Source organism: Tympanuchus pallidicinctus, unplaced genomic scaffold (assembly GCF_026119805.1).
Source record: "Tympanuchus pallidicinctus isolate F22 unplaced genomic scaffold, pur_lepc_1.0 scaffold15, whole genome shotgun sequence".
NCBI classification, from domain to species: Eukaryota; Metazoa; Chordata; class Aves; order Galliformes; family Phasianidae; genus Tympanuchus; species Tympanuchus pallidicinctus.
Window position 1 is genome coordinate 13522785 of NW_026294669.1, and position 14462 is coordinate 13537246.

The window sequence follows — 14462 nt, forward strand, 5'->3', positions numbered from 1 at the left end:
TGATGTTTTTGTTATCACCTTTCTTTCCCTTTAAAGAAAACAAACAAAAAAAAAAACGCACAACCCTGAATGCCGTTTGATCAAGGGTTGTTGTCACAGTAGCATAGGAAGAGCTTTGCTTCAGCTGATATTATCTGCAGTATGCACAGCAGAAGTCTGAAACATTTGTGCTGCCAGCTGAAAAAAACACCTATTTCTAAAAGGTGCTGTGAAACTTTAAAAAAAAAAAAATAATTTTAGAATAATTTTTGTCTGCATACAGAGTCACTGAAGTGCCAAGGACCAATGTAATTCTCCATTCTGAACACTAATTACTTCATTACCTTACTGATGCAAGAAGTGGTGAGCTGGGGGTGAGGGGAAGGCTGTGAGCACTGCCAAATCATTACAGCAAGGCAGCCACTATTGTAATATCTAAATAATGTAATGTTTTGATATTGTTCACAGCAAACCTCATGGGAGCTTAAAAAAAAATAGAAAAACATACTGCAGAAAGCACTCTGATGTTTTCCCTTCACCTTTCAAGGGTGTATTTTCTGTATTCATATGCTGTACCTACCTCTAGAGTGTTCTGAGTATGTCTCCTATTGCAGTCACCTGCAGTGCATTACGGCTCCACACACACTGGCTGTTTCAGCTTCTTGTCAGGGAAGAAAAGGACACACAGGAAGAAGCCTCTTCTAAAGAACTGGCTTAGATCTGAAGACATCTATTGTTTTGCCTGGAGATTGAAGAAGACAAGGTCAAATAAAAGTTCCTTTTACTCAGCGCAGCCCAAAATTTGTTACAGCTCTTACCTGTGAAGTAGCTTATGTCAAGGAAGCTGAACACATCTCCCACAACAGAGAATGCTACCCTTCCTGATGTTCTATTTCACACGCAAAAGTGATGCGTTTCATCATCAAAATTTATAAACTCCCCCCCTCATGAATATTCACACTCCAAAGTTAAAGAGATTTGCAAGTTAAAAATATTTCTACCTTTGTGCTCAAATCCTGTAAAGAACAAGAATTTACAAACAGAAGCAATTGTTTCATCAAATCACTTCCATTTAGTGGTAAATCTACATTTCATATGTCATAGAAGCTCATAGTCAAATGTGAAATTCAGTTTCCCTAATAATTTAAGTGTAGTTAAACAGGGTTAAGACTTCTGAAGATAGAAAAACCTCTCAAATTAATTTGACTTAAATGCAAAGGGCTACTACACTTGCTATGCATTTTCTTCCAGAAATTCTGTGCACCCTGAACATTTTACAATCACCAAGTTAAAAAAAAAAAACAAAACAAAACCACTCAGTTTGGAAAAAAATCTTATTTTATTTTACACCCCTCCTCTCTGCCCCCAAAAACTAGCACTAAAGACTCCATAAACACCACATTCCAGTATTTTAATTAAAGACAGAAAGACAAGCACCTTTGGACAGAACACATCTGGTGGACACTCCCATACTCAATCCAAAATTAAGTACTGACGATGTCACTTCCACGCAGCAACTTGACTCCACAAATTTCAGTTAAAACAATCATTTATTTTAATAGTTTAATCAAAGTTATCAGACATGAGAACATTTGCCTTAAAGTAATTACAACAAACAGCCTCTTCAAGTAATATATTCCAAGACCTACTTGTTTGCTTGTTTTTTTAAATGGAAACTCTCAATGAAGCATAAAAATCACACCTGTTTCAGGAATGCTGATGAAAAAAGTGTTACCTAAACAGCATGTCAGTAGAGAACACAGTATGGATAGAAAGCATTTACACTTGTAAATGTAAGATTCGTAAGCTTTTCTTTCACCAGTACAGCAAATTGCATAAAGCACTGCAATATACACCACAACCTATGCTTCCAGATTTTGCTATGAAATTATCGAATTTCAAATAATTATTTGATTATTCTATGAACAAGTTTAAGTGGCAGCTGCTCATCTCCTTAAGTCACTTTATCTGCAAACAACTGGAAATATCTGATATGCTTCATTAGTTTGAAGCCAAAAAAACAGTATCCTGCTATTTAACCTACCACTGCTTTATTTTATTTCCTCCCATCTCAGATAAGTACTTTAATCAATCCTTCATATCACTGTGAGCATTCAGATTGTGGATGAACAGAAACAATATACTGCTAACAGCCACCACAAGGATTACTGATGCAGGTACCAATAACAAAGACTTACTCCCCTCCCCAAAATCATTCTGTGTAAATGATTCTGTAACATTCTGCACTGCAAATGAAAAATTGATTTTACACCTTCCAAGGGCCAGCAAGCATTAGAGATGTCCTGTGCACATTCTCAAGTTTTAAACATGAGGATGTGGGACAGTGAGAATCTATGCAGTTATGTGAGGGGAAAAAAAATAAATCAGGTTACTGGTAATTGTAATACCGAGTTACAAAGTGAGATTATCAGCAACTGTGAAACTGGGAATTTGACGGTACTACAGCTTTGGCTTGAATTCACCAGAAATAAGCTTTTTAAGCATTTCAGAATTTCTTCCTTCTGGTGGTGGAGGCCATCTGTTGTGATCTGAGGAAAACAAAACAACGGACTTAGCTGATACAGAAAAAAAAGCTTTTTCTTTTTGCATGCTCTTATTGCCCAACTTCAAACACATTAGGGGCATTATTCTTAGCCCGTTTCTTACCTGGTATTTCTAAGCTCCTGCCGTATAAACTCTGGCCACCATCTATAACCATGGTTATCCCAGTTATGTAAGAAGCAGCTGGAGATAGCAGGAAACACACTGCAGGAGAAATCTAACAAACATGACAATTTTAATACTACTTAAACTTCTGGCAATTGGTTATGCCCAGGATGTTTGTAAAAACAGACACAGGTGAGACACAGCTACTTTTCTACTCAACTATGAAAGCCCCAACAATCTTAAAACCACACTTCCAGCTACAAACACCAACAAGGTAAAAGCTGAGTAACTTTCAAGATACACTTTTTCACATTAATCTTCATTCTTTCAGACCTCCCTGATAAAAAAACAAAACAAACAAAAAAAAAACTTTCCTAAGAGCACAGGCCAACTATGGGACATTTTAGCTTCAAGCACAAAATTAAAGTCTCCCAGTTGACACTACTGCACATTACTACAAGCTTTTCCCTTTCTTTATACTCCACCATTTCAAAATTAAGTCCTTAATGGTCTCCATATAAAGTGGTTTTAAAACAGAGACATAGAAATGGGAACATCACAACTGTTCAGAGATACATTACCTCCTCAGGAACTGCTGATCTCTTGGCAGGAATACTTGGTATTCTCTTCAGCCACATATCTACACCCTGTTCTCCATAGTTGGCAACTGCAGTTTCTGAAAACACTATTCCCTGTATTAAAGCAGAAAAAAAAGTTCAGTTCTTTCATGCGTTGTGATCATTGTTAAATTATAAGCTTACTGGAGTTTTCTACGGGACTAATAACCCAAACAAGACTTTAATACAAGTTTTTAAATTGAATGAAAGTATAACTTATAAAAGAAGGTAACTGGACTGATAGTTACATCCCTGTTCAAATACACTAATTCACATTGTTTTAATTCTTCACCACCACACCAACAACTGTTAAACTCTCAACTGTTTCAAAACAACAAACATTCCAAATTAAATTGCAACAGAAGCTACAAGAACCCCAAGTACAAGTTCATATTTTTGTTTATAGTCTGCAAGAATACCAGATTGACTCCATTGTGAATTACACAGGCATTTTGCAATCAGATTTCAAACTCTCCCTACTGAGCTGTCATAGAAGCCCCTGTTCTGATAGTTATAAAAACTATCTTAAATTCAATAGGGAGGATGAAGGCTATAGTAAGAGAAACAGAGGGTTCCACATTTGAGTTCCGACAGAACATTTTGGACTCAAGTTTAAACAAGACAACAATTTAATTTGTTCATTAAGAACATTTCAATATTTCTCTAAGATGTGAACAACTGTGTTTTCACTAAGACAACCTCATTTGTAAAACTGATTTATTTTTCCAGAATGCTTATTTCCCTCTATGTAGCCAATGAATATACAGATGTTATAATTAAGAAATATACAGGAAAGTTAGGCTAACCAAGTTATCACACCAAAGAAGAATGGATGGAAAGCTTACTCTTGTCCTGGGCTTGCTGAGAAGACTCTAAGGGGAGCAATCTCCAAAAGAGATCCTTCCCCAATGGTAGTCAGCTCTTAAATGGGGTCTATGAGAGGTGGAACCAGGTTCCACCCCTTCCAACAGCACAGAAGAATTGTCTTCACCTGTGCTCCCAAGGCTGAACCATTGCTCACCTCGGGTGGTCAATCAGAGGTTCAGGCCATGATTCAGCAGTTCCCATAGACCCTCTCACCATACGCTTTCCCTGCATGTTACTAGGCCCATGAGAGGCAGCAAGTTCTGCTTTGTTAATACAAAGTACATTCACAAAGGTATCAAGTATCACCCTAAATAGAAAACAGATTTTTGTCATTAGCAGAGTTAAAAAATTAGCAAAAAAGCCAAACCACTCAAGTGTTTGCCTGCCAAAAGTCTCCTTTGACAGATGCTATAAAGTATAATTAGTATGATTCATTACATAATTAGCATGCATTAAAAATATGCACACATACTAATGCTGTCCTAATTACTTATTTCCCAAAGTCTTGATAAATCAAAGAGCAAACAGGAAAAACAAGATAGCAGATCTTCATATTTAAGAAGTCAGAGTAGTCTCAGAGGCTATTTAGAAGAGCCATTTCCTGAGTCTCCCATCAAGCAATTTTAAAGCATGCCAAGAGAAAGCAAACCAGGTGTTCTAGTGCAGGGCATCTGCATACCCTGCTGTGGCTCCTACACTGGCAAAAAGATCTTCCTAGAAAGATACTAATAAATCTGAGATTTACTATGCTGTGAGATAAGAAATTCTGAGTGTGGAAGTAGCTAGATTAAGGTTTAGTTTTCGAGAGAGCAAGCGTGAAAGAAAGAAACAGCCATTAAGAATGAAGATTACTTTAACCCACACTAGACATATCTCAGACCTCAAAGCTGGGCCTGTATATAGCCTCTGTAACTGCTGCAACACAGGCTACAAAAATACTACTGGCCTTTACACAAAGTTGCTTTGTGTAACTGCAACATGTCATCTACTTCCTCAAAAACACAGCAGGCATATTTTGCTGACCCACACAGCAGTGTCCTATCTGTGTGTACTTCATAAGGAAAAAAATGAATATCAGATGTAAAAATGTGTTTTTATAATTTCTTTGAGCCAAGGTCAACGCTGTCTTTTCACCACTAAAACTAACCCAACTTGACAAGATTTAAACATTAAAAGGACACATTCAGAGATGCTCAACATAACAGCAAACATAGGCAGAAGCCACAAGCACACATGAACCATATTCAAAAAATTTAGTAAACCATTTTCCCCACATCTGTCTCGTTATCCAAGCAGTACAAAACACTCCCAAAGGCACCTGGGAAAAAAAGGGCATATATAGAAAGTGTATGGGGGAAGCGCGTGAAGAAACTAAAAATTTATAATTAAAAAAAAGTCCATAAACAGTCAGAAGCTCTAGGTTTTAGAATTCCTTTCAGTTTCAGAGTGTTAATCATAACCACGTATGGTAGGAAGTTTAATTACATCACTTGCCATTACTTACAGGAGCAACACTGTTGATTCGCACCCCGCTGTGGGCCCATTCTAAAGCTAAAGTCTTGGTTAGGTTATCCACTGCTGCTCTTGCAGCTCCTGAGTGCCTATTGAGAAAAGAAAGCAAAAGCAGCACCTTTTCCCTCAGCTAAGTGCTCAATATTAATATCCCTGCAGCTTCACTAGGAAGTAGTAGTGTTCCATGTCTGGACCAACGTGATTTTCTAGTTCTTAAACTGTGAAGTCATTGTCAAATTTAGCAGACTTACACTATATAATTGACACTTCTATAAGAAAAGCATAAGAATCTAGTTTGAAAGTAGCCTTACTTAGCCATCCATACCTACATACAAGTTCTCTGGTGAACTTTTCCAAGTAACTTAGATTTTTTTAAATTATTATTCTTTGTTCAACACTCCCATATTCTATTCATAGTGACAATTCAGATGTATCCAGAGCATAGAAACTCAAACGACTGCAGCTTCAGCACCACCATGTGGATCTCCACATTTATTTCATGCTGCTAAGAATAAGCCAGTGAGAAATTGAGATTTTGAAAGATTTAACCCTGAATGAGGCCTAAGGAAGTTAATATAACTCTGTTGAAATTCTATTCAAGAAATATATATAAAAATTCAGAGTTAAATTAGAAAAAGAAGTTTCAAAGAAGAAACTCAAAACTCAGAATTCTCCCCCTCTGGAAAATGCCAATGCACATTGGAAAAAGGTTCAATCAGAAGGCTTACATCTATTTTGAAGGTAAAAAAAAACCAATGTGAATAAATTTAGTCAACGTCTGCCTATGAAGATGCTATATTTTCATGCAGATAGTTGTGATCATTTTTTGTGAGTATAGAAGAACCATAAACACGATGATTTTTGTACCATTCTCCCAGTCAAGAAAATAGCAGAGGAAACAACTGATTTCCTGCATCAGAGACCTTCCCCAATAAAGAGAGGTACAAAAGAGGAAACATGGTAAAATGCTAGGTAAGTCCCTCCTATTCCCCATCCATCTATACTGGAACTGTTTATGCCATCAAAATCTGACAGCAAAAGAAAAAAACAGATGCCAAGTTCTTGCAAAGCCATCAGAACAAGTTAAGGTTTAATTTCAAGGCAACCAGTTCCACTAGCATCTCATTCCCAGTGAAAGCTTTACTAACCAAGTTTTGCTTCACAGTTTCTTACAAAGTAGCAGAAATGATCAGAGATGTCCTTTACTCTTACAGTCTCTATTCAATTAATAAAAAGACTCACACACATGCAGCTCTCTCTTGACATTAACTACCATATTTCTATTACTCAGCTGCTGTGCATTGTACACCTTTCCAAAACACAGTATTCAGGAGTAAGGAATTGCTCTATGGGGAGAATAGAGGAAAGTGTAAAAAAATATATATATGTATATTACGACATTCCAGGAAACCCATTTCTCACGGCAGCAGTAATGTTGACAATGACTCCTCCATGTTCCTGCATCCAGGCATTGTACACTGTGCGAAGGAGGAAGATAACCTATAAATACCTGAAGAAGTGCACACGAACAAACTTGCCAATTGGACACTAAATCTGGAGTCCAACTACAATTATGCTACAGACTTCCTGTGCATATTTAGATTAACAGTCTGATCTTCATACCACAACCTCATCACCGGATCAGTCACATAGCAGGTACAGCCTAAGTAAGGCTCAGTGATTGTCGAGGACACTTGTGGAAATCAAGACCTTGTGTCTCCCATGTAAATTACTTGCATTGCCACTTTCCTAATACTATCTGAGAATCACATACTTTGAATTTATACCCATGGTGGGTGCAAAGACTTCTGTGTTTATCAGGAAATATTGGCCATCACAGTTAAGTGTTTCTCCCACAAACCTGTGAGTATCCAAACCAACAGATGCCTCCAAACCTTGCCTTTAAACTAGAGATTATTCCTCCCCTAAGCATGCAGATGTCTAACCATGTATTTGTTTATATGAACAAATATAATGTACACTTAAAGAGCCATATGACATTTGTGAAAACAAATATCCACTATCAAATAAGTATGTGAAAAAAGAAGATAGAACCTACATTTTCTTGCCTTCAGTTGTTACTTTTAAAAAAAAACAAAAACACAACCAAAATCCCATTATGCATAACGTTCAGTCCTCACCTGCTTTGCAGCAATAGAAAGTCCCTGTCAGATTTGTGTCTATCACAGCATTCCAGCCTTTAGCACGAATGGCTTCAGAAAGACTTGCAAACTGGCCCCCTCCATTATTCACCAGGAAGTCAATCTTCCCATGCAAATTCAGCGTAGTCTTCACCAAAGCTTCTACCTAAAAGAAAATATTTTTTTAAGCGTGGCAAAGAGCTGATTAAGCTAGATAACCAATCTCACTCTCAGATATTTTCTCTCATACGCATTCCTACACATAAGTAGGAGCCTTCAAAGAGAGTAGAAGCTTAGTATGACAGGTTTAAGCAGCCAAGAAAGATTGGATTGTACCTACATTTACTTAAGAAAATTTTCTGGTTCAATGCAGTAGCTACATAAAATACCAGCACTTAAAGAAGAGGCTCTTCACTGTTGAGGACTTGTGAAAGTAAGTTTAAAAAGTCTGCTATTTAAGATGCAGGGATACATTCTATGAGTAAAGGGTTATCCGCATCCAGTGCTGGAAGGCAGCTACAGATTTCCTTTTATCTGACCCACATGCCTGTGTTCCTAACAGCGACTGCAGTATCTTCTATTAAGAGATTTACAGAAGGTCCAACAAAATCCCCCCCAAAAAGGATAAACTAACTAAATTACACTGCTAATCAGAAATCTTTCTAGGTTTTGTATTTTCTGATGGAACAGTTCTGACAACTAAGCAAGCTTGAACTACTATTTTTTCCCTTTTGTTAATTCATGTACAAAGTCCTTTTCTTTTACTCATTTCTCAGTATCTGGTGTAACAGCTGAGAAAGATGTAATGACTCATCAGAAATACTTGAGAGGCTGTCCTCCTTACCTAACCACGTGTTTTAGTAAGCTTTTAAGATGGTATACCTCAGTTAAAATAAACTGAAAGCAGACAGCAAGTTTTAAAGCTGTAAGAAGCATATGGAACCCGTGTAATTGTACAAGTCTTGTTTTGCAGACAGATGTAAAGGATGGAAAGTATAATAACAGCAAAGCCCTAGCCTACAACAAATGACAAAATGGTCAAAAACACCAGCCACCAGCACAAAAATAAAGAAGCTACTTACCTTCAGAAGACCTCACATATACAAGAACCTCCAACAAGACATCCTTGCCTCCACTGCTAACCCTTAAATGAGGTCTGAGAAGGAATAGATCCTGCACCACCCCTTCTTCTCACTCAGTGCATTGCATGCACTTGAGCTCCCCTGGGTTGGCCCTGCCTTCCTGCCAGCTGCTCAATCACTGCTTCAAGCTGTAACTTAGTATTTCCATGACAATGGGAAATAAGAAAAACTAAAAAACACTCAGTAAACAGGAAGCTACTTCCATATTTGTGAAAATACTGGAGTTATATTGCTGTGTTGCCTTTTTTTATGATTTTCCCCAAGGCTGGAAAAAATCCTGCTTTCTATTTTTGTATTGATATTGTTTCAGGCACTACACTCAGTTTACAAATGAAATAACTTTCAACAGTTAATGTATAATGTTCCTTGAATAGAAGTAAAAGCCCAAAAGTACTTTGCCTCTGTTTTCTGCAAGACAGTTATGTCCAAGTTACAAACAAATGCTCACCATTGCTGCTCTTGGCAAATGTGATAAAATATGCAATAGCCAGCACTGGATGTGAGAAAGTCTGCTATATCCCTCAGTTCTAAGAACTGACAGCTTTAGAAATAATAGTGTATGGGAACTGTTGATCATGGCCTAAACCTCTGATTGACCACCTGAGGCAAGCAAAGAGTCAGCTGTGGGAGCACAGGTGAAGGCAATTCACCTATGCTACTGGAAGGGGTGGAGCCTGGCTGCACCTCTCCTAGATCCCATTTAAATGCTGACTGCAATTAAGGGAGGATTCTTTTTTCTGGAGGTTGCTCCTTGTGGAGTTTTCTGTGAGCCTATAACACTGGTGAGGATTTTCAATTATTTTTTTACTGTGGTAATCTTATTAAGCCTAACTTCCATATATCTACAGATTGTACAGTTACCAACTGTTAATTTAAGATTATCTCAGTTACAAATACTAAGTAAAGTGTAAAGTACTATTCTGTCTGTAAATTTAAAAGCTGAAAATGTGTTACGTGTTTCTTCTAACTGAATAGCAATTTTAGAAACTATGTACCAGTGGCCAGAATTCTGCCATTTTGATAGTCTTAGTATTACAAAGCTAACAGACAAGGATGAAGCCAGAATAGTAAGAGATAAACAAAAAAAAAAACATAAAATGTCATTTTATGGGTATTGCCTGATTGTGATCTAAGCCAATGATTGAGCACCAGGTGAGAAGGTGCATCTAACTTAAGGCATTCAGGTGCAAGGAATACACTTGAGCAGCCAGAAGGGATGGACTCAGGGTCCACCCCCTTCTCACCATCATTTAAGGGTTAGCAGCCAAGGAAGCAACATCTCAATTCAGACACTGTGTTCTTCTTTGAGATGCTGCTGGTCCTTGGAAAGGGTAAATCACCTTCTTCTACTTAGCTTTTCAAACTAAATTTGAACAAATATCTTTATAAGCATGTTCCTATTCTAGTAGAAGGCGTTGTTGCTTTTCATTGCTTCATGTTCTCGAATCAGTAACACCTGCCCTTGCATAAGAGCATCTGGAATGGCTAAGTATGTTAAATGGCTAAATACTTGCATTCTTATGTTAGAATGTAACAGAACAGAAACTGCATTCCTTATAAAACTTCCATAAAAAGCTTCCTGAATTTTCATAGCAATTTTTTTAGTTAAGAAAGACTTCAAAAGAAAGAAGTAAGAGCTGATGGAGAAGAACTGCAGTGAGTCATGTTATGAGATTGACTCAAATGAAAAACTCAAGACTGATCTCTACCTTATCCATCTGAATCCTCTCTATGAGGCATACGATGTAACAGTGATTTAGAAGAATTTCTTTTAGCAAAAGATAACCAATAAAAGGTTCCCCAATATAGCATGGAAAAGCTCTAGGAGAGTTCTGGTGTAAACACAAATGATTAGAACTTAAATATAAATGGAAGACAACAGTTCTGTGTTGAAACTGTAGGGTAACAGGACAGAAAACAAGTTTCTCTAAATATATAAAGCATAGCTACCTGTAGCACAGATAATGCCTGAACACTTCACAAAGCAGTGTATAAGAAATGGCTTTGAGTACATTAAAAAATGGCTTTGAAGTCTTTTAACGCTACCACAGTTGCTCTGACAATTCCTTGTTTTTAAACAAGGAACACTATTTGTTTGGTACAGATATCTTCCTTTACCATCCAAGCCCTCTTCTATTTTATGTAACACTACTGTTAACTTATTTTCAAGTTAGTGCAAAAATAAGATTCATAAGAAGGCTGTTAAGCATGCCAGACTATTCTCTGCAAGAAGACTTTGAGGAAAGAACCTCTTCTCTTTCCTGTTGCTTTAATCATGCAAGTTACCCTCTGACACCTGTCACAATCTATTGTATCACACTGCTGATGCTGGTAAATACTAACTTAAAATTCACTCGTAGGTGAAGTGACATACTGCACAGCCTGAGGGTTCTCCTCCCTCAGGAAAAAAGTCTAAGAATATCATTGTGAATATTTTATGGCTTGAGCTGTTCCATGAGGGAGGAGTTTTTATTTGCTTTATCGTTGTATGGTGGGATACTTTCAGAATCCATGTAGCTTCTAAAGGTTATTAATATGTCTTTAAGTTCTGGTAGATTTTATCAGAGGCTTTAAAAGGTTAAGAACCTAGTAGCAATTGATCAGTGGAATGTTTTACAGCAGTTTTAAGTTAAGCCTGGCATGATGTTGGATTCCTTAATGTTTAATTACAGAGATAAAAATTGAAAGATGAATGCAGACTTCTGAAGAACCTGGATGAAGTACTTCTGCTCTTGATCTCCCAGTTTTTGTAATATAAGAAAGGAAAATAAAAATCTGGTATGACAATAGGAGAGCACTTACTAAGGACTGAGAGCAAAAGTTCTGCACACCTCAAGTTGCAACCAGAATGTGAAACATGGATAGGAAAGTGGTATTTTTTCCCTTCAATATGGGCAAAACTGAAAACACAGGATACATCTCAGGTTTACTTGTGTCAAGACACAAGAATTGAGATCCTATGCTCTAACTTCTGTTTGAAGGAATGACTCTGAATGACTCCATCTTCACAAGTAACTGCCCCCTCAAGAAATGACACAGAACCCCATGAAGTAGGCTCTGGGTCAGCTCTAAGAACATAACAGTTCCAAAGTGTGCTTCTCATTAAAAAAAAATAGTAGAAATGTGTGTAGTCAGAAAAAATCTAAGAGTAAAAATGCTTTCCTTTGTAGTTGCTAAATTACCTTCTCTTAGAATGCACAGTTTTATTTAGGTCATATCAAGTGTTTTACTGCAACTGTCTCCTGATCTAAGGTACTTCTGAGGCTCAGCAAGTAACTTCGGGGGTCTGAGGATTTATAGACACAATATACTCCTGATGTGTTAAGCCCCAGAAGAAGATTATTAGTTGTTACCTCCTCTTCTTTACGGATATTGCACTGTATAGGAGTCACTTTGGCAGGACTCATTGAAGAAAATGTATTATTCAGTTCTTCTGCAGTGGCTTTTAATCGGTCAAATTTACGAGCAGCAATAACAACACTGCAACCTGTGGAGAGAGAGAATGAAAAATCTTTTAGTTTACAGTCAAAACTGCAGTTACCCCAGGCTAATAGCATGAGGAGATATGCTGTAGGATATGCATTCATTAGCTACTGACTGGAAGACACAATGAAGAAATTCTTGTGAGAGAAGAATGAATGACTGATGTGAGATGCTTCTTAGCAACAAGATCCCAGTGTGCCATGCAAGGAACCAAAATAAAAATGGCTATATTCACTCTCCTTCCTGCAGAAGGGGAGATAGCCTGTGAGTTGCAGTCAGAGTAGCTTTCAGACATGACTTTGCAGCTATTTTTCAAGCCTGTCTCATTTCAAATTATGAGATTTAAAGATGTTTCAGCTGGTCTTGATTACAAAAACTTGCTTCTGAAACCTCAAAAATCTTACTGTGACTCTATCCATAATTTTGACCAGGAGTGAGTAAATGTAATGCTCTGCTTATAACCTACAGAGTCTAAGCATGATATAGTTGTGAGATTAATTTTTATCTGCAGACTACAGACAGCAGGAACAGAGCCTTCCCCAGGGCACTTCTACTTGCTGTGTAATCCCAGATCAGGCAGGAGAGAAAAAAAATGCTTAGGTGCTCAGACCTTCTGCTTTGCATGCATGTAACTTAAGTACAAAATTACCAGTCAGCATTCACATAACAAATGGACTAGTTTATTGTCATCAGAGGACTAAGGATACACTGAAGTTTGGTGATTGTCACTACAGACTGAAACAGATCCCACCATGTTAATCCCTAGTACAAATCCATTTGGCAAGGTGGAAGGCCTTATTCCCACCTTCCTCCTGATATAGTCTTTGTATCCCAACAGAAGCCATCCATTCCTCACACTAGCTCTGGTGCTCCTCTGCTTAAACATAAATGAATTCAAAGCACTAAACCAGCCAAAAATGAAGTTAACATTTTGCCAGGTGTTTTTTTTTTCTTTCCTTTTGTTGCTATTTTGCAGTGGAATTTGGCCTCTCATGTGATTAAACAAACACCAGAAACAACTCGAAATATCTTGTGGGAGTAAAGAGCAGCAAGCTGTTCATTTGGCTCAGGCTCTCTCCTGAAATTATACATGAAATTTATGTTAAAAAAAAAAAAAAAAAAAGCAAAAGTTCTTTCCAGAAGGATGTGCTCAACTATGCATCTCCAAGAAAAGGGCCTTCACCTTTGATCACCAGCCATCTTGAAATAGCACATGTGAAAGCGTTAGACTGAGGTCTCCTGTTTGTTTTTTTTTTTAGGTGAGGGTCTTGGTCACCTGCACAACAAACTGAGTTCATGGAGAGGCACATGTCATCGTCATCAGCAATTAACACTAAGCACTAACTTATTATAGCACTTCAGTGTTTATTTATAAACACACTACAGAATCATGCCCAGCAGAAGAGTATTTTTGCTTGATGTGCTGATGTAGGATGAGGGCAGGTTGTGACTCATAAGGATGACTGCATCTACTGCACAAACTTCAGTGAAGTCTGTATTTAACAAAGAATGATCAGACCATTTCCTGTGACTGCCAAGGTGGGCAGGGACAGATGCACTTCCAGACAAAGGGCTTAAATCTCTGCAAAAGGCTCTGAAGGAGATGGGTTATAAAAACAACGTGCATCGTGACCAGCCGCTGCTCATCGGTATTTGTTGTCCAACCAGCCCTTCTTCCAAAAAAAAATAAATAAATAAATCAGCATAGCCTGAAGTGCAAGGCATACGTGGAAATGGTTCCCAGCAGGAGTGACCTACGCCCCGTAAGCTCACCACAGACCCGCTCACCGAGCGCTACGACCGCCGGACGCCCTAACACCCGTTAACCCGAGACCCCCACGGCCCTCAAGGCCCCCACCCCTGCACCCCCCCGTCTTCGCTTCACACCCGCCCACCTAACGCCAGCAAGTCGGCGGCGATGGCCTTGCCGATGCCGGTGCCGCCGCCGGTGACGATGGCCACCCGCCCGCTGAACAGCCCGGCCGCCAGCAACCCGCGCCGCGCCGCCATCTTCCCCCCTCGCGCGCAGCGGGCCGCCACCGCCCCGACACGTG

The 14462-nt window shown here is 38.4% G+C and overlaps 2 protein-coding genes and 1 long non-coding RNA gene across 4 annotated transcripts in view; 1 reads left to right on the top strand and 2 right to left on the bottom strand.

The window, feature by feature from the left end:
* Nucleotides 1–1226, bottom strand: part of MAP3K2 (mitogen-activated protein kinase kinase kinase 2) — a 46353-nt gene extending 45127 nt beyond the window's left edge. The window contains exon 1 of the mRNA XM_052674571.1: nt 560–1226. The gene's annotated coding sequence lies outside the window, so the exon portion shown is untranslated. The remainder of the gene's footprint in view (nt 1–559) is intronic.
* A 284-nt stretch (nt 1227–1510) lies between these two features.
* On the bottom strand, nt 1511–14444 carry PECR (peroxisomal trans-2-enoyl-CoA reductase). The gene is made up of 8 exons (XM_052676526.1): nt 14304–14444; nt 12279–12412; nt 7784–7949; nt 7039–7120; nt 5635–5731; nt 3228–3338; nt 2647–2758; nt 1511–2528 (listed from the first exon to the last, which is right to left on the bottom strand). The coding sequence occupies exons 1-8, from the start codon at nt 14416–14418 to the stop codon at nt 2440–2442; spliced, it is 906 nt and encodes a 301-aa protein (XP_052532486.1). The 5' UTR covers nt 14419–14444; the 3' UTR covers nt 1511–2439.
* On the top strand, nt 9644–14028 carry LOC128077376 (uncharacterized). 2 transcript variants are annotated; one of them, XR_008204951.1, is made up of 3 exons: nt 9647–9707; nt 11600–11703; nt 13668–14028. It is a non-coding gene; the product is annotated as an uncharacterized LOC128077376 (long non-coding RNA). The 2 variants fall into 2 exon arrangements; XR_008204950.1 differs by lacking the exon at nt 11600–11703 and having other exon boundaries at nt 9644–9707.
* Nucleotides 14445–14462: the final 18 nt, after the last annotated feature.